General features: G+C 44.9%; 1 protein-coding gene across 1 annotated transcript in view; it reads left to right on the top strand.

The window, feature by feature from the left end:
• Positions 1-336: 336 nt before the first annotated feature.
• LOC122558521 (adhesion G protein-coupled receptor G3-like) overlaps positions 337-26,052 on the top strand; it is a 54,408-nt gene continuing 28,692 nt past the window's right edge. The window contains exons 1-7 of the mRNA XM_087995616.1: positions 337-435; positions 1,108-1,215; positions 4,762-4,869; positions 6,469-6,573; positions 8,139-8,246; positions 17,253-17,283; positions 24,438-24,555. Of these exons, the coding sequence (XP_087851742.1) occupies positions 337-435; positions 1,108-1,215; positions 4,762-4,869; positions 6,469-6,573; positions 8,139-8,246; positions 17,253-17,283; positions 24,438-24,555 (677 nt within the window). The remainder of the gene's footprint in view (positions 436-1,107; positions 1,216-4,761; positions 4,870-6,468; positions 6,574-8,138; positions 8,247-17,252; positions 17,284-24,437; positions 24,556-26,052) is intronic.

Consider the following 26,052-nt stretch of genomic DNA (forward strand, 5'->3'; position numbering starts at 1 on the left):
TGACATCACCCTAGCTCAACTTAGCTGCTCAATCATGCCTTTGTTACCTTCAATTTGATTATTCCAACGCACCCCTGACTGCTCTCCCATATTCTACCCTTTGTGAACTTGAGGTGAGCAAAGTTCTGCAGCCCATGATTTAACGCACGAGTGTCTTGTATCCCCGACCACTCTGTACTCAACAAGTGACAGTCAGCTCCCAGTTAGAAATTCTCACTTTCATTTTCAAATCCTTACTTGGCCTTCCCAGCACCATATTTAAAAACACTCACCATGTCAGATGCTGCATTCAGAAACTGAGCTCACACTGTTGCACCAAACATTCCGACCAAAAACATGGCCCACAGGAAAGTTCTGATCACTGCCCTAATAGAAGGATGTGCACACACTGAAGCTGATGCAGAGGAGATTCATCAAGATGTTGCCTGCGATACAGTATTTCAGCTATGAAGAGCTGCTGGAGCAACTTAAGTTGTTTGCTTCAGAGCAGGAAAGGTTGAGGGTGGACCTGATTGAGGTTTATAACATTTTGAGGGAAATTGAGAGAGAATGGACAGCAGATGTTCCCATTATTTCAAGGGTCAATACCTGTGGAGCATAATCCAGGCAAATGGGGAGTATTCCATCACAATCCTGACGTAAAGCTTGGACATGGTGGGTAGGTTTTTGGGAGTCAGGAAGTGAGTTACACCCTTCAGGATACATCACCTCCGACGTGGTCTTTTAGCCACTGTGTTTTTGTGGTTTATCCAGCTGAGTTTCTGGTCAATGGTAACCCCAAGGACAAAATTAGTGATGGTAATGTCATTGAATGTCAAGGGGTGATGGTTAGATTGTCTTGTATTGGAGATGCTCATTGCCTGGCACTTGTTTGATGCAAATATTACTTCACACTTTTCAGCCCAAGCCTGGATATAGCCAAGCTGTAGCTGCATTTTGGACAGGGACTGCTTCAGTACCTGAGGAGGTGAGAATTAAGAGACCTCTTTGGGCAGACAATCGATTGCGGTTCATTACACTGCTCCCCCATTAATACTGGGATCAACTCATTCATAATTTGTGCAAACCATAATTCATCTTCACCAACTAATTCTGCTTTTTTTCAAGCAGCAGTCACCAACACATAGTAAACCAAATGAAGAACAGGCCATATCAGCAACGTCTATCAGCTCCAGTTCTGATCACACAACCATCGAATCCATGAAACATTCATCGGTAAGCCTTCCCCTGGCCTCTCCACCAGCTCAGAGTCTTTCATCTTGGTGGGTGTGCTTTCCAAATTAAACTCAGGAACACAATCCAGGGGAGTGGTCACTGACATGTATCCACATCAGATTGTTGTTCACTCAATGGTTCACACCAACTTCATCCTCCTAAATACTGATTCTTACTCACCAGTCCCCTGCTTCCTACTCTTTCATCAGACGCACCTCACACCTCACCACCTGTCCTGCCACTGCATCACCACAAACACCTACACCATCCACTTACATTGTACACACACCCTCCCCTCACCTCACTGCAGGAAAAATAGCCCCTACCTAAATCCAGTGGACCAGTTTTGGGGGGAGGGGTGAATGTGACTGACATGAGGATCCTTGCTCCCTACACGTAGACAATACTCAATCCAGCTAAAAAAGAGCAGACTGATCATGTGTGGGCTATTTTCATTCACTCATGGGACATTGATTGACACTGGCTGGACCAGTATTCATCGTCCATCTCTAGTTGCATTCACAAAGAGGGTGGGGAGCTGCTATCTTGAAACACTACAGTCCAGGCGTGGCAGTAGATCCACAATGGTATAAGGAAAGAAGTTCCAGGATTTTGGCAGAGCAACAGTGAAGGAATGGCAACATATTTCGAAAACAAGGAAGCTCAGAGGAACAAATTGATCTTGATATGTTGGTCAACAGATCCCTGATGGCAACAGGGCATGTTGATAGGGTAATTAGGCAGGCATGTGGAGCACTTGCCTTTAACTGATGTGGCATAGTTTATAAGAGAAGTGAGGTCATATTGGAGCCATACAGGTCTTTGATTAGACCACAGCTGGGAGCATGGTGTGAAGTTCAGATCACTGCACCAATAGAAGGATGTGAATACAGTATAGCTGGTGCTGAGAAGATTCATCAGGATGTTGCCTGCGATACAGTATTTCAGCTATGAAGAGGTGCTGGGTCAACGCGGGTTGTTTCTTCAGAGCAGGGAAGGCTGAGGATGGATCTGATTGAAGTTTATAACATTTTGTGGGAAATTGAGAGAGAATGGACAGCAGCTGTTCCCATTATTTCAAGGGTCAATACCCGTGGAGCATAATCCAGGCAAATGGGGAGTATTCCATCACAATCCTGACCTAAAGCTTGTACATGGTGGGTAGGCTTTTGGGAGTCAGGAAGTGAGTTACACACTTTAGGATTCATCACCTCTGATGTGCTCTTTTAGCCACTGTGGTTTATCCAGCTGAGGTTTATCCAGCTGAGTATCTGGTCAATGGAAACCCAAGGACGCAATTAGTGATGGTAATGTCATTGAATGTCTAGGGGTGGGTGATGGTTAGATTGTCTTGTATCGGAGATGGTCATTGCCTGGCACTTGTTTGTTGCAAATATTACTTCCCATTATTCAGCCCAAGCCTGGATATAGCCCAGGTGTAGCTGTATTTGGATAGGGACTGCTTCAGTACCTGAGGAGGTGAGAATTCTGAGACCTCTTTGGGCAGACAATCGATTGAGCTTCATTACAATGCGCCCCATTAATACTGGGATCAATTCATTCATACTTTGTGCAAACCATAATCCATCTTCACCAACTAATTCTGCTTTTTTTCATGCAGCAGTCATCAACATATAGTAAACCAAATGACTAACAGGTAACATCAGCAACGTCTATCAGCAGCTCCAGCTCTGATCAGGGAACCATTGAATATTGCTTTCCAAATTAAGCACAATCCAGGGGAGTGGTCACTGACCTGTATCCACATCTGATTGTTGTTCACTCAATGGTTCACACCAACTTCATCCTCCTAAATACTGATTCTTACTCACCAGTCCCCTGCTTCCTATTCATTCATCGGACACACCTCACCACCTGTCCTGCTCCTGCATCACCACAAACACCTTACCATCCACTTACATTGTACACACACCCTCCCCTTGCCTCACTTTCAGATAAGGTGGACCCTACCTAAATCCAGTGGACTGATTTCGGGGGAGAGATGAATTGTAACTGACATGATGATCTTTGCTCCCGACATGTAGACAATACTCAAGCCAGCTAAAGAAGAGCAGACTGATCATGTGGGGACTATTTTCATTCACTCATGGGACATTGATGTCACTGGCTGGGACAGTATTCATCATCCATTTCTTGTTGCATTCACAAAGAGTGTGGAGATCTATTTTCTTGAAACACTACAGTCCAGGCTCTGTCGTAGATCCACAATGCCATAAGGAAAGAATTCCAGGGTTTTGGTAGAGCAACACTGAAGGAATGGTAACATATATCTAAAACAAGGAAGCTCAGAGCAAAAAATTGATCTTGATATGTTTGTCAACAGATCCCTGAAGGTAACAGGGCATGTTGATAGGGTAATTAGGCAGGCATGTGGAGCACTTGCCTTTAACTGATGTGGCATAGATTATAAGAGAAGTGAGGTCATATTGAAGCCATACAGGTCTTTGATTAGACCACAGCTGGAGTATGGTGTGAAGTTCTGATCACTGCTCTATTAGAAGGATGTCAATACACTATAGCTGGTGCTGAGAAGATTCAGTATTTCAGCTATGATGAGGTGCTGGATCAACGCGGGTTGTTTTCTTCACAGCAGAGAAGGCTGAGGGTGGGTCTGATTGAGGTTTATAACATTTTGAGGGAAACTGAGAGAGAATGGACAGCAGCTGTTCCCATTATTTGAAGGGTCAATACCTGTGAAGCATAATCCAGGCAAATGGGGAGTATTCCATCACAATCCTGACGTAAAGCTTGGACATGCTGGTTAGGCTTTTGGATGTCAGGAAGTGGGTTACACCATTCAGGATTCATCACCTCTGACATGCTCTTTTAGCCACTGTGTTTTTGTGGTTTATCGAGCTGAATTTCTGGTCAATGCAACCCCAAGGACAAAATTAATGATGGTAATGTCATTGAATGTCTAGGGGTGATGGTTTGATTATCTTGTATTGGAGATGGTCATTGCCTGGCACTTGTTTGATGCAAATATTACTTTCCAATTTTCAGCCAAAGCCTGAATATAGCCCAGGTGTAACTGCATTTAGACAGGGACTGCTTCAGTATCTGAGGCTGTGAGAATTGTGAGACCTCTTTGGGCAGACAATCGATTGAGCTTAATTACACTGCTCCCCCATTAATACTGGGTGACACCGTGGCTCAATGGTTTGCATTGCAACCTCGCAGCAACAGGATCCTAGGTTCGATTCCAGCCTCAGGCGACTGACTGTGTGGAGTTTGCACGTTCTGCTGTGTCTGCGTGGGTTTCCACCAGGTGCTCCGGTTTCCTCCCACAGTCCAAAAACAAATGTGCAGGTTAGGTGAATTGGCCAAGTTAAATTGCCCACACTGTTAGGTGCATTAGTTGAAGGGAAATGGGTCTGGGTGGCTTACTATTCAGAGGGTTGGTGAGCACTGGTTGGGCTGAAGGGCCTGTTTCCACACTGTAGGGAATCTAATCTAAACACTCATTCATAATTTGGGCAAACCCTAATCCATATTCACCAACTAATTCTGCTTTTCTTCATGCAGCAGTCATCAACATATAGTAAACCAAATGACGAACAGGTAACATCAGCAATGTCTATCAGCAGCTCCAGTTCTGATCACAGAACCATTGAATCCACGAACAATTCATCGGTAAGCCTTCACTTGCCCCCTCCACCAGCTCAGAGTCTTTCATCTCGGTGGGTATGCTTTCCAAACAATCCAGAGGAGTGGTCCCTGACATGTATCCACATCTGATTGCTGTTCACGCAATGATTTTCACCAACTTCATCCTCCTAAGTACTGATTCTTACTCACCAGTCCCCTGCTTCCTATTCATTCACCGGAAACACCTCACCACCTGTCCTGCCTCAGCATCATCACAAACACCTCTACCATCCACTTACATTGTACACAAGCTCTCCCCTCGCCTCACTATAGGAAAAGTTAGCCCCCATCTAAATCCAGTGGACCGATTTGGGGGGAGAGGTGAATTCTGCCTGACATGAAGATCCTTGCTCCCTATGAGAAGGCAATACTCAATCCAGCTAAAGAAGAGCAGACTGATCATGTGGGGACTATTTACATTCCCTCATCAGACATTGATGTCACTGGCTGAGCCAGTATTAATCATCCACTTCTAGTTGCATTCTCAAAGAAGGTGGAAAGCTGCTTTTTAGAAACACTACAGTCCAGGCACTGCAGTAGATCCACAGTGACCTAAGGAAAAAAGTTACAGGGTTTTAGAGGAGCAACAGTGAAGGAATGGCAACATATTTCTAATACAGGGAAGCTCAGAGGAACAAATTGATCTTGGTATGTTTGTCAACAGATCCCTGAAGGTAACAGGGCATGTTGATAGGGTAATTAGGCAGGCATGTGGAGCACTTGCCTTTAACTGATGTGGCATACATTATAAGAGAAGTGAGGTCATATTGAAGCCATACAGGTCTTTGATTAGACCACAGCTGGGAGCATGGTGTGAAGTTCAGATCACTGCACTAATAAAAGGATGTGAATACACTGTGTAGCTAGTGCTGAGAAGATGTTGATCAGGATGTTGAATGCAATACAGTATTTCAGCTAAGATGAGGTGTTGGATCAACGTGAGTTATTTTCTTCAGAGCAGAGAAGGATGAAGGTGGACCTGATTGAGGTTTATAACATTTTGAGGGAAATTAAGAGAGAATAGACAGCAGCTGTTCCCAATATTTGAAAGGCAATACGTGTGGAGCATAATCAAGGCAATTGGGGAGTATTCCATCGCAATGCTGACCTATAGCTTGGACATGGTTGATATGTTTTTGGGAATCAGGAAGTGGGTTACACACTTTAGGATTCATCACCTCTGACGTGGTCTTTTAGCCACTGTGTTTTTGAGGTTTGTCCAGCTGAGTGTCTGGTCAATGGAAACCCAAGGACGCAATTAGTGATCGTAATGTCATTGAATGTCTAGGGATGGGTGATAGTTAGATTGTCTTGTATTGGAGATGGTCATTGCCTGGCACTTGTTTGATGCAAATATTACTTCCCACTTTTCAGCCCAAGCCTGGATATAGCCCAGGTGTAGCTGCATTTATACAGGGTCTGCGTCAGTACCTGAGGAGGTGAGAATTGTGAGACCTCTTTGGGCAGACAATCAAGATTGAGCTTCATTACACTGCTCCCCCATTAATACTGGGATCAACTCATTCATAATTTGTGCAAACCATAATTCATATTCGCCAACTAATTCTGCTTTTCTTCACGCAGCAGTCACCAACATATAGTAAACCAAATGAAGAACAGGCCACATCAGCAACGTCTATCAGCTCCAGTTCTGATCACACAACCATCGAATCCATGAAACATTCATCGGTAAACCTTCCCCTGGCCTCTCCACCAGCTCAGAGTCTTTCATCTCGGTGGGTGTGCTTTCCAAATTAAACTCAGGAACACAATCCAGGGGAGTGGTCCCTGACATGTATCCACATCAGATTACTATTCACTCAATGGTTCACACCAACTTCATCCTCCTAAATACTGATTGTTACACACCATCCCCCGCTTCCTATTCATTCATCGGACACACCTCACCACCTGTCCTACCCCTGCATCAGCACAAACACCTCTACCATTCACTTACATTGTATACACAGCCTCCCTTCACCTGACGTTCGGATAAGGTAGACCCCACCTAAATCCAGTGGACTGATTTGGGGGGAGAGGTGAATTGTGACTGACATGAGGATCCTTGCTCCCTATGAGTAGGCAATACTCAATCCAGCTAAAGAAGAGCAGACTGATCATTTTCATTCCTCATCGGACATTGATGTCACTGGCTGGGACAGTATTAATCGTCCATCTCTAGTTGCATTCACAAAGAGGGTGGAAAGCTGCTTTTTAGAAACACTACAGTCCAGGCGCTGCAGTAGATCCACAGTGACCTAAGGAAAAATGTTCCAGGGTTTTAGCGGAGCAACAGTGCAGGAATGGCAACATATTTCTAATACAGGGAAGCTCAGAGAAACAAATTGATCTTGGTATGTTTGTCAACAGATCCCTGAAGGTAACAGGGCATGTTGATAGGGTAATTAGGCAGGCATGTGGAGCACTTGCCTTTAACTGATGTGGCATAGTTTATAAGAGAAGTGAGGTCATATTGAAGCCATACAGGTCTTTGATTAGACCACAGCTGGAGTATGGTGTGAAGTTCTGATCACTGCTCTAATAGAAGGATGTCAATACACTATAGCTGGTGCTGAGAAGATTCAGTATTTCAGCTATGATGAGGTGCTGGATCAACGCGGGTTGTTTGCTTCACAGCAGAGAAGGCTGAGGGTGGGTCTGATTGAGGTTTATAACATTTTGAGGGAAATTGAGAGAGAATGGACAGCAGCTGTTCTCATTATTTCAAGGGTCTATACCTGTGGAGCATAATCCAGGCAAGTGGGGAGTATTCCATCACAATCCTGACCTAAAGCTTGGACATGGTGGGTAGGTTTTTGGGAGTCAGGAAGTGAGTTACACCCTTCAGGATACATCACCTCTGATGTGGTCTTTTAGCCACTGTGTTTTTGTGGTTTATCCAGCTGAGTTTCTGGTCAATGGTAACCCCAAGGACAAAATTAGTGATGGTAATGTCATTGAATGTCACTGGGTGATGGTTAAATTGTCTTGTATTGGAGATGCTCATTGCCTGGCACTTGTTTGATGCAAATATTACATCCCACTTTTCAGCCCAAGCCTGGATATAGCCCAGGTGTAGCTGCATTTATACAGGGTCTGCTTCAGTACCTGAGGAGGTGAGAATTGTGAAACCTCTTTGGGCAGACAATCGATTGCGGTTCACTGCTCCCCCATTAATACTGGGATCAACTCATTCATAATTTGTGCAAACCATAATTCATATTCACCAACTAATTCTGCTTTTCTTCATGCAGATATCATCAACTCATAGTAAAGCAAATGAAGAACAGGCCACATCAGCAACGTCTATCAGCAGCTCCACTTCTGATCACACAACCATTGAATCCAAGAACCATTTATCGGTAAGCCTTCACTTTCCCCCTCCACCAGCTTAGAGTCTTTCATCTCGGTGGGTGTGCTTTCCAAATTAAACTCAGAAACACAATCCAGGGGAGTGGTCCCTGACATGTATCCACACCAGATTACTGTTCACTCAATGGTTCACACCAACTTCATCCTCCTGAATACCGATTCTTACTCACCAGCCCCCCTGCTTCCTACTCATTCATCGGACACACCTCACACCTCACCACCTGTCCTGCCCCTGCATCACCACAAACACCTACACCATCCACTTACATTGTACATACACCCTCCCCTCGCTTCACTATAGGAAAAGGTAGCCCCTACCTAAATCCACTGGACCGATTTGGGGGCAGGGGTGAATTGTGACTGACATGAGGATCCTCGCTCCCTACAAGTAGGCAATACTCAATCCAGCTAAAGAGAACCATTTTAATTCACTCATGGGACATTGATATCACTGGCTGCGCAAGTATTCATTGTCCATCTCTAGTTGCATTCACAAAGAGGGTGGAAAGCTGCTTTCTTAAAACACTACACTCCAGGCACTGCAGTAGATCCACAATGCCATAAGGAAAGAGGTTACAGGGTCTTGGCAGAGCAACAGTGAAGGAATGGCAACATATTTCTCGAGCAAGGAAGCTCAGAGGAACAGATTGATCTTGGTATGTTTGTCAACTGATCCCTGAGGGTAACAGGATATGTTGATAGAGTAGAAATTGTGTTGCTGGAACAGCGCAGCAGGTCAGGCAGCATCCAGGGAGCAGGAGAATCAATGTTTCGGGCATAAGCCCTTCTTCAGGCTTATGCCCGAAACGTCGATTCTCCTTCTCCCTGTCTGCTGCCTAACCTGCTGCGCTGTTCCAGCAACACATTTTCAGCTCTGATCTCCAGCATCTGCAGACCTCACTTTCTCCTCCATGTTGATAGGGTAATTAGGCAGACATGTGGAGCACTTGCCTTTAACTGATGTGGCATAGTGTATAAGAGAAGTGAGATCATATTGAAGCCGTACAGGTCTTTGATTAGACCACAGCTGGAGTATGGTGTGAAGTTCTGATCACTGCTCTAATAGAAGGATGTCAATACACTATAGCTGGTGCTGAGAAGATTCAGTATTTCAGCTATGATGAGGTGCTGGATCAACGCGGGTTGTTTGCTTCACAGCAGAGAAGGCTGAGGGTGGGTCTGATTGAGGTTTATAACATTTTGAGGGAAATTGAGAGAGAATGGACAGCAGCTGTTCCCATTATTTGAAGGGTTAATACCTGTGGAGCATAATCCAGGCAAATGGGGAGTATTTCATCACAATCCTGACCTAAAGCTTGGACATGGTGGGTAGGCTTTTGGGAGTCAGGGGGTGAGTTACACCCTTCAGGATTCATCACCTCTGACGTGCTCTTTTCGCCACTGTGTTTTTGTCATTTAACCAGCTGGGTTTCTGGTCAATGGTAATCCCAAGGATACAATTAGTGATTGTAATGTCATTGAATGTCAAGGGGTGATGGTTAGATTGTCTTATATTGAAGATGGTCATTGCCTGGCACTTGTTTGATGCAAATATTACATTCCACTTTTCAGCTCAAGCCTGAATATAGCCCAGGTGTAGCCGCATTTGGACAGGGACTGCTTCAGTACCTGGGGAGGTGAGAATAGTGAGACCTCTTTGGGCAGGCAATCGATTGAGTTTCATTAATATTGGGATCAACTCATTCATAATTTGTTCAAACCATTATCCAGTGGACCAATTTGGAGGAAGGGATGAATTGTGACTGACATGAGGAGAAAGTGAGGTCTGCAGATGCTGGAGATCAAAGTTGAAACTTTATTGCTGGAACAGCACAGCAGGTCAGGCAGCATCCAGGGAACAGGAGATTCGACGTTTCGGGCACAGGCCCTTCTTCAGGAATGAGCAGAGAGTGTTCAGCAGGAGAAGATAAAAGGTAGGGAGGAGGGACTTGGAGGAGGGGAGTTGGAAATGTGATAGGTGGAAAGAGGTCAAGGTGAGGGTGATAGGTCGGAGTAGGATGGAGGCGGAGAGGTCAAGAAGAAGACTGCAGGTCAGGAAGGCGGTGCCGGGCTGGAAGGATCCGGCTGAGACAAGGTGGGGGGAGGGGGGATGAAGAAACTGGTGAAGTCCAAGTTCATCCCCTGCGGTTGGAGGGTTCCCAGTCGGAAGATAAGACGCTCCTCCTCCGACCATCGGGTTGTTGTGGTTTGGCGGTGGATGAGTCCAATGACCTGCATATCCTCGGTGGAGTGGGAGGGGGAGTTGAAATGCTATGCCACAGGTTGGTTGGGTTGGTTCGTCCGGGTGGCCCAGAGGTGCTCTCTGAATCGCTCCGCAAGTAGGCGGCCTGTCTCCCCAATATAGAGGAGGCCACACCGGCTGCAGCGGATGCAGTAGATGATGTGGGTGGAGGTGCAGGTGAATCTGTGGCGGATATGGAAGTTTCCCTTGGGGCCTTGGAGAGAAGTGAGGGGGGAGGTGTGGGCGCAAGTGTTGCACCTCCTGCGGTTGCAAGGGAAGGTGCCGGGAGTGGTGGTTGGGTCGGTGGGGGGTGTGGATCTGACAAGGGAGTCGCGGAGGGAGTGGTCTCTACGGAAAGCTGATAGGGGAGGGGAGGGAAATATATCCTTGGTGCTGGGGTCTGTTTGGAGGTGGCGGAAGTGACGGCGGATGATGCGCTGTACATGGAGATTGGTGGGGTGGTAGGTGAGGACCAGTGGGGTTCTGTCCTGGTGGCGGTTGGAGGGGCGGGGCTCAAGGGCGGAGGAGCGGGAAGTGGAGGAGATGCGGTGGAGGGCACCGTCGACCACGTCGGGGGGGAAATTGCGGTCCTTGAAGAAGGAGGTCATCTGTGTTGTACGTATTTTGAACTGGTCCTCCTGGGAGCAGACATGAGGATCCTTGACATGAGGATCCTTGCTCTCTACGAGTAGGCAATACTCAATCCAACTAAAGAAGAACAGACTGATCATTTGGGGACTATTTTCATTCACTCATGGGACATTGATATCACTGGCTGTGCCAGTATTCATCATCCATCTCTAGTTGCATTCACAAAGAGGTTGGAGAGCTGCTATCTTGAAACAATACAGTCCAGGCGCTGCAGTAGATCCACAATGGTATAAGGAAAGAAGTTCCAGGATTTTGGCAGAGCAACAGTGAAGGAATGGCAACATATATCTAAAACAAGAAAGCTCAGAGGAACAAATTGATCTTGATATGTTTGTCAACAGATCCCTGAAGGTAACAGGGCATGTTGATAGGGTAATTAGGCAGGCATGTGGAGCACTTGCCTTTAACTGATGTGGCATAGATTATAAGAGAAGTGAGGTCATATTGAAGCCATACAGGTCTTTGATTAGACCACAGCTGGAGTGTGGTGTGAAGTTCTGATCACTGCACCAATAGAAGGATGTGAATACAGTATAGCTGGTGCTGAGAAGATTCATCAGGATGTTGCCTGTAATACAGTATTTCAGCTATGAAGAGGTGCTGGGTCAACGCGGGTTGTTGTTTTCAGAGCAGGGAAGGCTGAGGGTGGTCCTGATTGAAGTTTATAACATTTTGAGGGAAATTGAGAGCGAATGGACAGCAGCTGTTCCCATTATTTCAAGCATAATCCAGGCAAATGGGGAGTATTCCATCACAATCCTGACCTAAAGCTTGGACATGGTGAATAGGTTCTTGGGAGTCAGGAGGTGAGTTACACCATTCAGGATTCATCACTCTTCACGTGCTCTTTTAGCCACTGTGTATTGTGGTTTATCCAGCTGAGTTTCTGGTCAATGGTAACCCCAAGGATACAATTAGTAATGGTAATGTCATTGAATGTCAAGGGGTAATTGTTAGATTGTCTTGTATTGGAGATGGTCATTGCCTGGCACTTGTTTGATGCAAATATTACTTCCCGCTTTTCAGCCCAAGCCTGGATATATCCCCTGTGTTACTACATTTGGACAGGGACTGCTACAGGAGCTGAGGAGGTGAGAATTGTGAGACCTCATTGGCCAGACAATCAATTGAGCTTCATTACACTGCTCCCCCATTAATACTGGGATCAACTCATTCGTATTCTCTGCAAACCATAATTTATTACTATTTGGAAAAGCATAGTTTGATTAGTGATGGTCAGCACGGCTTTGTGAGGAGCAAGTTATATTTTATAGGACTTTTTGGATTCTTTGAGGATGTGCCAAAACACATTGATGAAGATAGAGCAGTGGATTTGGTGTATATGGATTTTAGCAAGGCCTTTAATAAGGTTCTCCTTGGTAAGCTCTTTAAGAAATGGAAATGTGTTGCTGGAAAAGCGCAGCAGGTCAGGCAGCATCCAGGGAACAGGAGAATCGACGTTTCGGGCATAAGCCCTTCTTCAGGAATGGGGAAAGTTTGTCCAGCAGGCTAAGATAAAAGGTAGGGAGGAGGGAATTGGGAGAGGGGCGTCGGAAATGTGATAGGTGGAAAGAGGTCAAGGTAAGGGTGATAGGTCAGACTGGGGTGGGGGCGGAGAGGTCGGGAAGAAGATCTCAGGTTAGGAAGGCGGTGCTGAATTTGATGGATTTGACTGAGACAGGGTGGGGGGAGGGGAAATGAGGAAACTGGTGAAATCCGAGTTCATCCCTTGTGGTTGGAGGGTTCCTAGCCGGAAGATGAGGCGTTCTTCCTCCAACCGTCGTTTTGTTGTGGGTCTGACGATGGAGGAGTCCAAAGACCTGCATATCCTTGGTGGAGTGGGAGGGGGAATTGAAATGTTGAGCTACAGGGTGGTTGGGTTGGTTGGTCCGGGTGTCCCAGAGGTGTTCTCTGAAACGCTCCGCAAGTAGCCGGCCTGTCTCCCCAATATAGAGGAGGCCACATCGGGTGCAGAGGATGCAATAGATGATATGTGTGGAGGTGCAGGTGAATCTGTGGCGGATATGGAAGTTTCCTTTGGGGCCTTGGAGGGAGGTGAGCGGGGAGGTGTGGGCGCAAGTCTTGCACCTCCTGCGGTTGCAGGGGAAGGTGCCGGGAGTGGAGGTTGGGTTGGTGGGGGTGTGGATCTGACGAGGGAGTCACGGAGGGAGTGGTCTTTACGGAATGCTGATAGGGGAGGGGAGGGAAATATATCCTTGGTGGTGGGGTCCGTTTGGAGGTAGCGGAAATGACGGCGGATGATGCGCTGTACATGGAGATTGGTGGGGTGGTAGGTGAGGACCAGTGGGGTTCTGTCCTGGTGGCGGTTGGAGGGGCGGGGTTCAAGGGCGGAGGAGCGGGAAGTGGAAGAGATGCGGTGGAGGGCATCGTCGACCACGTCGGGGGGGAAATTGCGGTCCTTGAAGAAGGAGGCCATCTGGGTTGTGCGTTTTTGGAACTGGTCCTCCTGGGAGCAGATGCGGCGGAGTCGAAGGAATTGGGAGAATGGGATGGCGTTTTTACAGGGGGCAGGATGGGAGGAGGTGTAGTCCAGGTAGCTGTGGGAGTCGGTCGGTTTGTAGTAGATGTCTGTGTTGATTCGGTCGCCTGAGATGGAAATAGAAAGGTCGAGGAAGGGGAGGGAGGAATCTGAGACTGTCCAGGTGAATTTGAGGTCGGGGTGGAAGGTGTTGGTGAAGTGGATGAACTGTTCAACCTCCTCGTGGGAGCACGAGGCAGCGCCGATACAGCCATCGATGTAGCGGAGGAAAAGGTGGGGGTTGGGGCCAGTGTAGTTGCGGAAGATGGATTGTTCCACATATCCTACGAAGAGGCAGGCATAGCTGGGGCCCATGCGGGTGCCCATGGCTACTCCTTTGGTTTGGAGGAAGTGGGAGGATAGGAAAGAGAAGTTGTTCAGGGTGAGGACCAGTTCAGTCAGTCGAAGGAGGGTGTCAGTGGAAGGGTACTGGTCGGTACGGCGGGAAAGAAAGAAGCGGAGGGCTTTGAGTCCTTCGTGATGGGGGATGGAGGTGTACAGGGACTGGATGTCCATGGTGAAAATAAGGCGTTGGGGACCGGGGAAGCGAAAATCATAGAGCAGGTGGAGGGCATGGGTGGTGTCCCGAACGTAGGTGGGGAGTTCTTGTACTCAGGGGGACAGGACGGTGTCAAGGTACGCAGAGATGAGTTCGGTGGGGCAGGAGCAGGCGGAGACAATGGGTCGGCCGGGGCAGTCAGGTTTGTGGATTTTGGGCAGGAGGTAGAAGCGGGAGGTGCGGGGTTGTGGGACTATGAGGTTGGAGGCGGTGGATGGGAGATCACCCGAGGTGATGAGGTTATGGACGGTCTGGGAGATGATGGTTTGGTGGTGGGGGGTGGGGTCCTGGTCAAGGGGGTAGTAGGAGGAGGTATCTGCGAGTTGGCCTTTGGCCTCAGCGGTGTAGAGGTCGGTGCGCCAAACTACTACCGCGCCTCCCTTGTCTGCTGGTACCTTCCCCTGCAACCGCAGGAGGTGCAAGACTTGCGCCCACACCTCCCCCCTCACCTCCCTCCAAGGCCCCAAAGGAAACTTCCATATCCGCCACAGATTCACCTGCACCTCCACACATATCATCTATTGCATCCTCTGCACCCAATGTGGCCTCCTCTATATTGGGGAGACAGGCCGGCTACTTGCGGAGCGTTTCAGAGAACACCTCTGGGACACCCGGACCAACCAACCCAACCACCCTGTAGCTCAACATTTCAATTCCCCCTCCCACTCCACCAAGGATATGCAGGTCTTTGGACTCCTCCATCGTCAGACCCACAACAAAACGACGGTTGGAGGAAGAACGCCTCATCTTCCGGCTAGGAACCCTCCAACCACAAGGGATGAACTCGGATTTCACCAGTTTCCTCATTTCCCCTCCCCCCACCCTGTCTCGGTCAAATCCATCAAATTCAGCACCGCCTTCCTAACCTGAGATCTTCTTCCCGACCTCTCTGCCCCCACCCCAGTCTGACCTATCACCCTCACCTTGACCTCTTCCCACCTATCACATTTCCGACGCCCCTCTCCCAAGTCCCTCCTCCCTACCTTTTATCTTAGCCTGCTGGACAAACTTTCCCCATTCCTGAAGAAGGGCTTATGCCCGAAACGTCGATTCTCCTGTTCCCTGGATGCTGCCTGACCTGCTGCGCTTTTCCAGCAACACATTTCCAGCTCTGATCTCCAGCATCTGCAGACCTCACTTTCTCCTCAAAGCTCTTTAAGAAAGTAAGGAGGCATGAGATACAAGGAAATCTGGCTGTCTGAATACAGAATTGACTAGCCCATAGAAGACAGAGGGTGGTAGTCCTGATGCTGCTGCTCCTTTTACAAGATTATGCTGCTCCTTGGTTTTCCTTTCAGCGAGGTCATAAAAGCAGCAATTCCAAGAAGTGTTTCCTGGATGGGTTTTAGGACTAATTTGATTATAGCCAACAGAAACTGCCTCAGGCAAAAGGCTTTCACGTTTTTAAAAGAAACACCTGTCCAATGAAAGGGAGTGGCCAGTTCTCCCAGCTCAGCTTTTCCATGGTTTGTTTTGGTTTTAACAGTCTGGCTACTCACTGAAAGCAGTCAGGCTGTTTTCAAGCTGCTGATCCAAGACACAGCTCCATGGAAGATGATGTTCCATGCTGCCATCTCTCTCTCTCTCTCTCTCTCTCTCTCACCTGTAAAACCCTGTGTGTGTGTGTTAACCTTTAGTGCCAAGGGGTGCTTTTGGGGATTGTTTCAAGTATTTGGAACAGCAACATTAAGTTGAGGTAATTTGTTGGGTTCTCGGATCGGTTGAGTTATTTGGTATTCTGTTCTCTTTTGTTTGTTTCATTTGGTAATCTTGTAAATAAATTCTGTTTTGTTTAAAACTAAGTGGTTTGACCAGCTGCATCTCTCCTGGAATAACCACACACACCTGCTTAAAACAACGAGCAAAGTTAGGGTCTAGTCTAATGTTTTGAGAGAGTCTGGCAATGTTTTGAGAGAGTCTGGCCTGGTCCATATCATAGTAGATGCAAAGTATTCAGCCTGGAGCTCGGTGACCAGTGGTGTTCCACAGGGATCTGTTCTGGGATATCTGCTCTTTGTGATTTTTATAAATGACTTGAATGAGGAAGTGAAAGGGTGGATTAGTAAGTTTGCCAATGACACGAATGTTGGTGGAGTTGAGGACTGTGTGGAGGGCTTTTGTAGGTTGCAACGGGACATTGACAGGATGCAGAAGTGGCAGATGGAGTTCAACCTGGATAAGTGTGAAGTGATTCATTTTGGAAGGTCAAATTTGAATGCTGAATACATTGTTAAAGACATGATTTTTGGCAGTGTGGAAGCACAGAGGGATCTTGGGGTCCATAGATCTCTCAAATTTGCTACCCAAATTGATTGGGTTGTTAAGAAGGCTAATAGTTGTATTGGCTTTCATTAGCAGGGGTATTGAGTTTAAGAGCCGCGAGTTTATACAGCAGATCTATAAAGCCCTGGTTAGATCACACTTGGAATGATGTGTTCAGTTTTGGTCACCTCATCCTAGGAAAGATGTGAAAGCTTTAGAGAGGATGCTGAGGCAATTTCCCAGGATGCTGCCTGGACTGGAGGGTATGTCCTATGAAGAAAGGTTGAAGGAGCTAGGGCTTTTCTCATCGGAGTGAAGAAGGATGAGAAGTGACTTGATAGATGTGTGCAAGATATTGAGAGGCATAGATTAAAGAATGGATAGCCAGAGACTTTTCCCATGGCGCAATGTCTATCATGAGGGGGCATAATTTTAAGGTAATAGGAGGAAAGTGTGGGGGGAGATGTCAGAGGTAGGTTCTGCATACAGAGAGTTGTGGGTGCATGGAGTGCACTGCCAGCAGTGGTGATAGAGTCAGAGACATTAGGGACATTTAAGTGATCCAACAACAATTCTAACACAGAGTAATCATTCCAATCATGTCACTGTCACTAGACCAGTGACAGGCAGTTCTCATGAAACATCCCAGGTAAGACAGAATTATCAGACAGTATCTCAGTTTTATTATTTATAAATGCCCATTTTACTGAAAAGATATCTGATGCTTTAAATTTCTACTTTAGGAATCAGCCACCAGAATGTTCTCTTCAGCAGGTAAATAAATGTTTTCATGAACTCTGCTATCCAATTCTGGAAAATGTCTACTTAAATTCAATAAGTTAAACCAATATTAATTCATAATTATTAATAGGGTATTGTGACAGTTTACAGACAGAGGCATTCAATTCTCACACACTGTTCTGCTGCAGTTGTGAAAGAGATCCACCAGAGACTTTGGCTCATCTCATTTCTTTATCAATTGAAGGATATTGGCAAAGATCTCACCTCAATGGGACTCATACTTACAAATTAAAGTACGGCCTTTATAAAGTCAACTCTGGGTACTTTGTGCACAATGGTAGCATTTTGACCTCTGGACCAGGAGACCTGGGTTCAAGTCCCACTTGCTCCAGAGGACTGTCATAACATCCCTAACAAATTGATTACAAAATATCTAAAGTCAATTCTCGCTGAAGGTGACAACAGCAAATACACTGTAGCAACTACAGTTAGGCTCATTCAGTTCATCCCGAATGGGAGTAGGCCAGTCAACTCAACAAACCTGCTCCCACATTCAGTTAGGTGATTGCTGATCATTAATGTTTCCCTGCACTATCAACATACGTCTTGATATTATCACTCTCCAGAAATCTATCAATTTTGGTTATGATTGATCAATAATTGAACTTCCACAGCTCTCTGGGGTGGAGAATTCTAAAGAATTATCACCCACAGAGTGAAGAAATTCCTCACCTTGGTTTTATATCACATAGCCCTAATGTGAGAATATTTCACTTGTTACTAACCTGAACATCCAAGGGAAACATCTTATCTAGCTGCACCTTATCATGCCCTGTGAGAATTGTGTAAATTTTAATAAGATCACCCCTCATTCTTCAAAACTTTAGAGACTACGCATTCAGTTTCCTCAATCTGTCATCACGGGAGGATTGCAACATCCCAGGGTTTGGGCTGACGAACACTATTGCACTCCCTCTCTGGCATGCACACACTTCCTCACATAGAGAGACCAAAACTATACACATTACCCCAGGTGCAGTCTCGCCAAGGTTTGATACATTTGCATCTGTACTTCTATCCTCAAATCCTCTTACAATGAAGGCAACATAGTTTTGTCTTTCTTATTGTTGTTCCACATGCATTTTAGTTTTTAGTGACAAGGACACCCAAGTCTCTTGCATACTTTCACTTCCCAACTGTTCAACATTTAGGATATAAGGTACATTTTGCATCTTGTTTTAGCAGGAGATTCACAAGGATACCAATGTAAAGGGGGAAGCAGCACTTTTATACTTTGTGAGAAGAGCACGCTGATTTGTTGGAAAGTGGACTCTAATTGTCATGGAGAATGCACCAAGTATACGATAACAGGCACATAACTGTCAAGCTTTGTTTAAATTTAAACCAGGCAGGTTGAATCTGATTGGCAGTGCCTTGAGAATTAAACCAGATAATGGTTATCATCTAAATTGTTGAGTTGAAGTAGACACAGTGTGTGTAGGCGTTTCTTTCCGTCTGCAAGGAAGAGGATCTCATGTATCTAGGTTCCAGTATGCGCTAGTTCGCTACTTTGTGAGCCTGACTGGCAATCTTAACTTAGTTGTCAACATAATTTTTAGCACACTGAACTATTTAGAAAAATTAGTTCAATCATAGAATCACAGCTAATGTTGGACACTGTGAACATAAAAACATACAACATGGGAGCGGAAGTAAGTCTATCCTGTTATTCAACAAGAGCATGATCTGCCCCTTGCCTTTCTCCTCTTTCATACCCACTAACCCACTAACTAGATATTTCAAAACTCTAACTGCTATTCCCAAATATTTCCAGTGATCTAGTCTCCACAACTCTCTGGAGGAGGGAATTTCAGATATTCACTACCCTTTGAGAGAATCTCAGTTTTAAATGTGTGTCCCCTTATTCTGGAACTATGTCCCTTCATTTGAGATTCCCTCACTCATGAAAACATCTTCTTAACATCAATTCTGTTCAGCTCCTTCAGAATCTTATATATTTCAATAAGACCACCCCCTTGTTCTAAACTCTGAGGAATAAATGCTGAACCTGTTTAGCTGTACTTGATAAATCAATCTATTTTTAAACACTAACCTGCTCGCAATTAAGACCAAAATTCCAATTGCCTTGTTAATGACATTCTGCAAGCTAATCTTTTGTGTTTCATCCCTTATCCCTTTGTAATGTACTGTTTTGGAGTTTCTGTCCATTTAAATAATAGTCTGCCTTTTGATTCTTCCCACCAAAGTGCAAGACCTCACAGTTCCCAACATTATGGGTGGCACGGTGGCACAGTGGTTAGCACTGCTGCCTCACAGCGCCAGAGACCCGGGTTCAATTCCCGCCTCAGGCGACTGACTGTGTGGAGTTTGCACGTTCTCCCCGTGTCTGCGTGGGTTTCCTCCGGGTGCTCCAGTTTCCTCCCACAGTCACAAAGATGTGCAGGGCCAGGTGAATTGGCCATGCTAAATTGCCCGTAGTGTTAGGTAAGGGGTAAATATAGGGGTATGGGTGGGTTTCGCTTCGGCGGGTCGGTGTGGATTTGTTGGGCCGAAGGGCCTGTTTCCACACTGTAATGTAATCTAATCTAATTAATCTCTACCTGTCATGATTTTTGGCCATTTAGTCAACCTATCTATAAGCCCTTGCAGGTTCCTTGTGTCTCATTGCAAAATGCCTCCCATCTACTTTTGTAACATCAGCAAAATAGACACATTACACCCTGCCAAGTCATCAACATAAATAGTAAATTATTGAGGCCCTAGGACTGATTCTTATGGCAGTCCATTAGTTACATGTTCCAACCTAAAAAAAAATCTCGTTAATCCTAACTCTCTGCCTTCTGTTTTAATCATATTTAATTCATACCAATATACTATTCCCCAATACTATGGGCTCCTATTTTGTGTAATAACATTCTGAGTGGCATTCTGGAAATCCAAATACTATTTTTCTTTGTCCTTGCTGATCACAAGTCATTCATCCTTCTCATCAAGTCATTCCTTTGCACCAGAATAATTGTTTGCTGAGTGTTATGAGATACCCTACTTAAAAGTTTACTACTGCTCATCTACTCACTCTCCCCTTAATCTATTTTTCTTTATTCCTCCCTCAATAATTCAAGTTGAAGTCTAAATTGCTCTCCCTCAAAGTGAATTTAAAATTTTACTATGTTGTGATCCCTAGAAGATCTTTAACTTCGAGATATCTTAGTAATACCATCTTAATACAAATTATTGATCTAGAAAAGTTTGTTCCCTGATTGATTCTGCAACATATTGCTCCTAGAATCAGTCCCTGATGAAATAGAGATTTGTCTTCCATGTCACCCTTGCCAATCTGATTTTTCCAGTCAAAGTACAGACTTTTAACTATTATTACTCTCTCTGGTTCTAATGCCTGTTGCTCTCATCTACACATATTTTCTACCCCTTCTTGTCATATTTTGATTATCATTTGCCTCTTCACTAACTTGCACTTCTCTTTTTGTTTTTTTTAAACTTGCCCACACTAATTAGTTGAAAGCACTATCTACAAGCCTGGCTATATAATTGACTAGAATGCTGTACCCAATTATGGTTCAATGAAGCACATCCCAATGAAACTTTGTTTCCTCAGTACTGATGCCAGTGTCCCATGAACAGAGCCCACTTTCTCCACACTAATCTTTGAGCCATACATACCCTCCCACCCTGCCAAATCCAAGTTTATCTCCACCCCAGAAAAGATATCCTAAACATTAGTACCAGGTAGGCAGCACAGCCTTCAGGATTCCTTGTCTTTGCTCAGGCTGAGGCTCATTCAAAGCTAAATTCTGGATCTCCATACTTGCTTCATCAACAGTCCTATGCCTGACCATGGACCAAATTTGATGTAATTACTCCAAGGAGTGTGACTGATTCTTGAAACACAGTTTTCAGGGAACACCCAACTTCCCTGATACATCAGTGTCCACAGTTCAGATTCCAGCTCCTCAACATTTCACCAAGGTTCCTTGAGTAGTCAATACTTAGTGCAGATTTGGTCACTGTGGATTACACCAGCATGCACTAGCTCCCACATACTATAGCTGCGATGCATCACATGCCTTGTCATTTCTATTCTATTCTATTCATTAATTTGAATAATAAATACATTAGGGTGAATTTCCTATCCGTACTGTTTAGCTGTAATGACATCTCCTGACTTAAACCAATTGACCAATCAAAGGCATGGAAGAAATTTTCACCAATCACCTACCTGTTTTTCTGTGATGTTATACCTTGTTCTTACAGGAAGAAACATGTTCAAGGGGCTCTTTGTTACAGGGTTTTATCTCCCTCTGTCACTGCCCTTCTCATGGAGGTTTGCTGCATGGGGCTATAGGCCTGCTCTCTCAAACAAAGCAGAAATTGTTGGAGAAACTCGGCAAGTCAAGACAGCATCTTTGGAGGGGAAGCAGAGTTAATATTTCAGATCCAATGACCCTGCTTCAGGAATAAAGACCTGCTCTCTCATGTTGCTTGAAAAGCTGCTCACTCCTCAGGCCCTCCCATTCTTTTTGAAACTGCTGTCTGTAAACTCCCCCATGCTGTTCGAGAAGCATGATTTCCACCTCTGTGTTGCTCAGGCTGACTCACGGTGCACTCCTCCCAACACACTTTACAGTGATGTTGATTCACTGTACATCCTTCCACATCCGACAGAGATTTAGCTGTACTTCCATACAGATCACATACTGTGTCCGTTGTTCTCAATCTGGTTTCCTCTACATTGGGGAGACAGGACGCCAACTTGCAGAATGTTTCAGAAAACATCTCTGGGACACATGCACAAAACAACCCCACCACCCTGTGGCCAAATACTTGAACTCCCCTTCCCACATCAAGTTTTAGGCCTCCTCCACTGCCAAACCCTAACCGCCTGACACCTGGAGGAAAAATACCTCATCTTCCGCCTTGTGACCCTCCAGCCACACGGGATCAATGTGGATTTCACCAGTTTCCACATTTCCCTTCCCCTCACCTTATCCCAGTCCCAACCTTCCAACTTGACACCGCCCTCTTGAACAGTCCTACCTGTCCATCTCCCTTCCAACCTATCTGCTCCACCCTCCTCTCTGACCCATCACCTGCACCCCACCTTCATCTACCTATTGCATTCCTAGCTACCTTCCCCCAAGCCTCAGCCCCTGCCCCCTCCCCTTCCCCTTCCCTTTCCTTTCCCATTTATCTCTCAGCCCCCTTGGTCACAAGCTTCATTCCTGATGGAGGACTTATGCTGGAAAAGTTGATTCTCCTAATCCTCGGATGTTGCCTGACCAGCTGTGATTTTAAAGCACCATACTCTTTGACTCTGATCACCAGCATCTGCAGTTCTCATTTTCTCCTCACTGCTCTCTCCTTCCAGGCCACTTTGTCGTGTCACCACGCATTCCTTCCAACCCACCGCAATGTGATGTTGACTCACTGCACACACTTCCCTTCACCTCACAGTGATGCTGACTCACTGCATGCACTGCATCCAGGTGAGGATCCAGAGACATTATCCCTTGCCTGAGCCATGGTAGCCCTCAGGTAAAACAACCACCAGTCATCTCTCTGTAATGAGAGAGCAGGGCTATGGCAACGTTATATCACTACCTCCCTATGAATGATAGATGTGGATATACCTTTTCACCAATAAAGTCAGCTGTTTCTTTTTGCCCTTTCCACAAAAAAGGGGACAAAAATAATTCATTCCGGGCACTATCAGGATGACAGGCTTTTACACAAATATTCTGTCATCAGTGATCACAGACTGACCCTAATAAAGGAGCCGAAACCTATTACTGAACCAATGGAATGCAGTTGCCGCCCTCAGTGTAAATTTAGGACTAATCAGAGACTCCTTACAACCTGGGAGGGCCAGAAATGTAGAAGGAACCACTCTCCCTGCCCTGTTGGTGTTACTGGTCAATGTGAAGCTGGTGCCATGCACCCAATTAGTGCATTGGTCACTTTATAATGCAGCAATGATCAGTGAGCTGTCTGATGTGTGCAACATGAACAATGGGGTTGTGAAATGATCCTGTTCCAGAAAAATTAAGTACTACAATTCTTCTTGCTGATTTATTGGGACAGCATGGCTGCTTGATGGCTGCTGTTGGTTATGGTCTTGTATAAATTTGCAAAATTCACAGCTGGATTGAGCTGCCACGTGCAATTTTGCGTATCATTTTTAACAAATTCTGATAAGAGGTTCAGCAAAATCCTTAGAGCTGCACCTTAATTCACTTCACTCCACACACAAACATACAGGAAATGCAGAGTTCTTAAAATTAAGTCCCAGTTTCAGAATGAAGATAGGGTCTCACAGGTGGATAATGAGAGAATTAGACTCTCAAGTGTCTGGAATGTGTAAATGAGATATAAAACCTGAAATAAACCCTAGCCTCTCCAGTCTTGAAATCTAATGTTTAGAAAAAAATGTTGTCTAGAAATATTTTGAGTGGAGTTGAATAACTGTAACACCATTTCAATGCAATATTTGGTGAGTAGAAACAGTAAGTAATGCAATACTTTTTACTGTCTTACAATGTTTTATCAGTGTTTTTTGCTGTAGGTAAACATTTATAAGTTTGATATTCTCCAGTTGTGTTTGTAATGTTATTCTATAAACCAGAAAGTTCCAAAATCCAGAGATACATTGATCATAAGCATTCTGGACTAGAGGCATTACAGTCTTTCCATTTCATTAGGCTCCATTTTGTTGCTATGGCTATAAGGATCTTAATGTAAACTGGCCCAAATGATCCCTCTATCAGATTGTAGATTGGCTGGGGACCCAGTAAGTGATTATTCCAGTGTTTTGGAACATTTGAAAAGTTTGAATCATTGTAAGAGTATAGTAACGTGATGGGATTATTAAAAATTAAGTTATTTCTAACAAGCTGATTGATGCATCAGTTTGAACATCTTCTGCTTCCGATTTAATTTAAGTTTTCACTGATACATTTGAGTCAAAACTGGAAATTTCTCTGAATCGTTAACCAGTCAATTAAAGAGCTGAGAAAGGTATTCCATTTCCAGAGTAAAACAAAGCTGATTTACCTCAAGATCATACTGTGAGTGCTTCCCAGTAGGTATTTCAAAGGGCTGGATCTGATTTGTATTGACCTGATTATTTAATCCTCTCCTTCTCCACTCAGGGCCGACTGAGACTTGTGAACATTTGCGGCGCCAGCTGAATGAAAGTGAACAATGCACAGCTCCAGTTAGAATAGTGAACAAATTCATCCAGAGATGTACCAACAACACTCCGGACACGTAAATAATCATTCTTTTAAAACACAAAACACAATAAATTTCAAATATATATGGAAGTCATGAACATTTTTAAAAATTCTCCATTTGGCAAATAACCCTGATTTTTTTTTCTGACCTTCCCCTCATTCCCCTCATTCAGCTGAGATGGGTGTCAAATCTTAAGCAGTCACCTGACTTCCCTCTAATATTATGCAGGCAAATCGCTTTCCAATTTTTCGGGGCAAATACAGTTTGTATTCCTTATTTTTCATCAGCTAATTTAAAAAATTATGTAAAAGATTAAAAAAAATTATTTCTTGCTGCAAAATCTTAAGCTGGGAAGTTTTGTATTGAATTCCTGAAGTAGTCATGCAAGTCACTTACCACCATTCAGTTTAGTTGCATGTTCAAAGCTCAGGGCAATGCTGAAAATGATATATAATTCCTGAAATGGAACTACAATACAACAACCATTTGGCAGTTGTGAAACCAGCATTTCCAGTGTTTAACCTACTTTTGTCTCTAATTTAGAAGGGTTGCAGAATAATTGAAGTATATTACATGAAATACTATAAAAGCTTATTGACAAGGAACTGCACATCAAACTCCGTGAAAGAGAAAAGGGAACAGATATTCACTGTAGAACACAGTTGCGCTGGACACTCAACTGTAATTAGTTTTCCTTTAAGTGTGAATGTGTCTCCAATAGTGCTTGTGCTGGTTGAGGTAACTTCACCATACCGACAGATGAAATATAATCTTTATTTTTAAAGTTCCAAGTTCCTCCTGGCTTTCACAGGATATTTTCTCCCTGCCAAATCAAATGAATTTTCTGAAGTATAGACAGACAATGCCGTAGAAACTCAGCATGACTGACAGCATCTATGGAGAGAGAAACAAAGTTAGCTTTTCAAGTCTGTATGAATCTTCTTTAGAGCTATAAGTTCAGATGATTGAGAATGGTGTGAAAGTCCCAACCAGTTCTGAAGTGCCCTGAGAAGAGACCGCCAGGGCATTTGTATGTTTTCGCTTCACCTGAGTACATCACTCTGTCTGCTTGTGAGGAAATGGTACTTGGAGTGAGGATAAAATTCCTTGCCACTCCCTGCGCCAACCCGTTACCTTGCAAATGGAGTCTAACACCAAAAAAGCTAGCGTGCAGGTCGAACAGAGTGTGCCAGACCTGGCCTTCCATGACAGTTGCCACTCTGTCCATGTATGTAACTGGATATTTGGATGCCTGTGCAGCAGGATGTAAACTGAGTTGGTGAAGTCTTCCAACATTTGAGCCAGTTTGCCTGATGCTCTAACACCTGTGCCTGCTGCTTGTTCCACTTGTGTTTCTTAGTTGGTTGTTGAGACTATGGTAAATATGAATATATAACTACAAAGTAATGCATGTTATGTAAGTGTAATGTCTGGGTTGCGTGCTTGAGTCAGCCTTGCGTGACAAAAGGTGAAGAAAGATGGACACGGCCCAACATGAGGTCTACAGCAATTCAGAAGACAATTGTGGCA

Source organism: Chiloscyllium plagiosum, unplaced genomic scaffold, assembly GCF_037043375.1.
Source record: "Chiloscyllium plagiosum isolate Xiang-an unplaced genomic scaffold, Cpla_swu_hap1 HiC_scaffold_17, whole genome shotgun sequence".
Lineage (NCBI taxonomy): Eukaryota > Metazoa > Chordata > Chondrichthyes > Orectolobiformes > Hemiscylliidae > Chiloscyllium > Chiloscyllium plagiosum.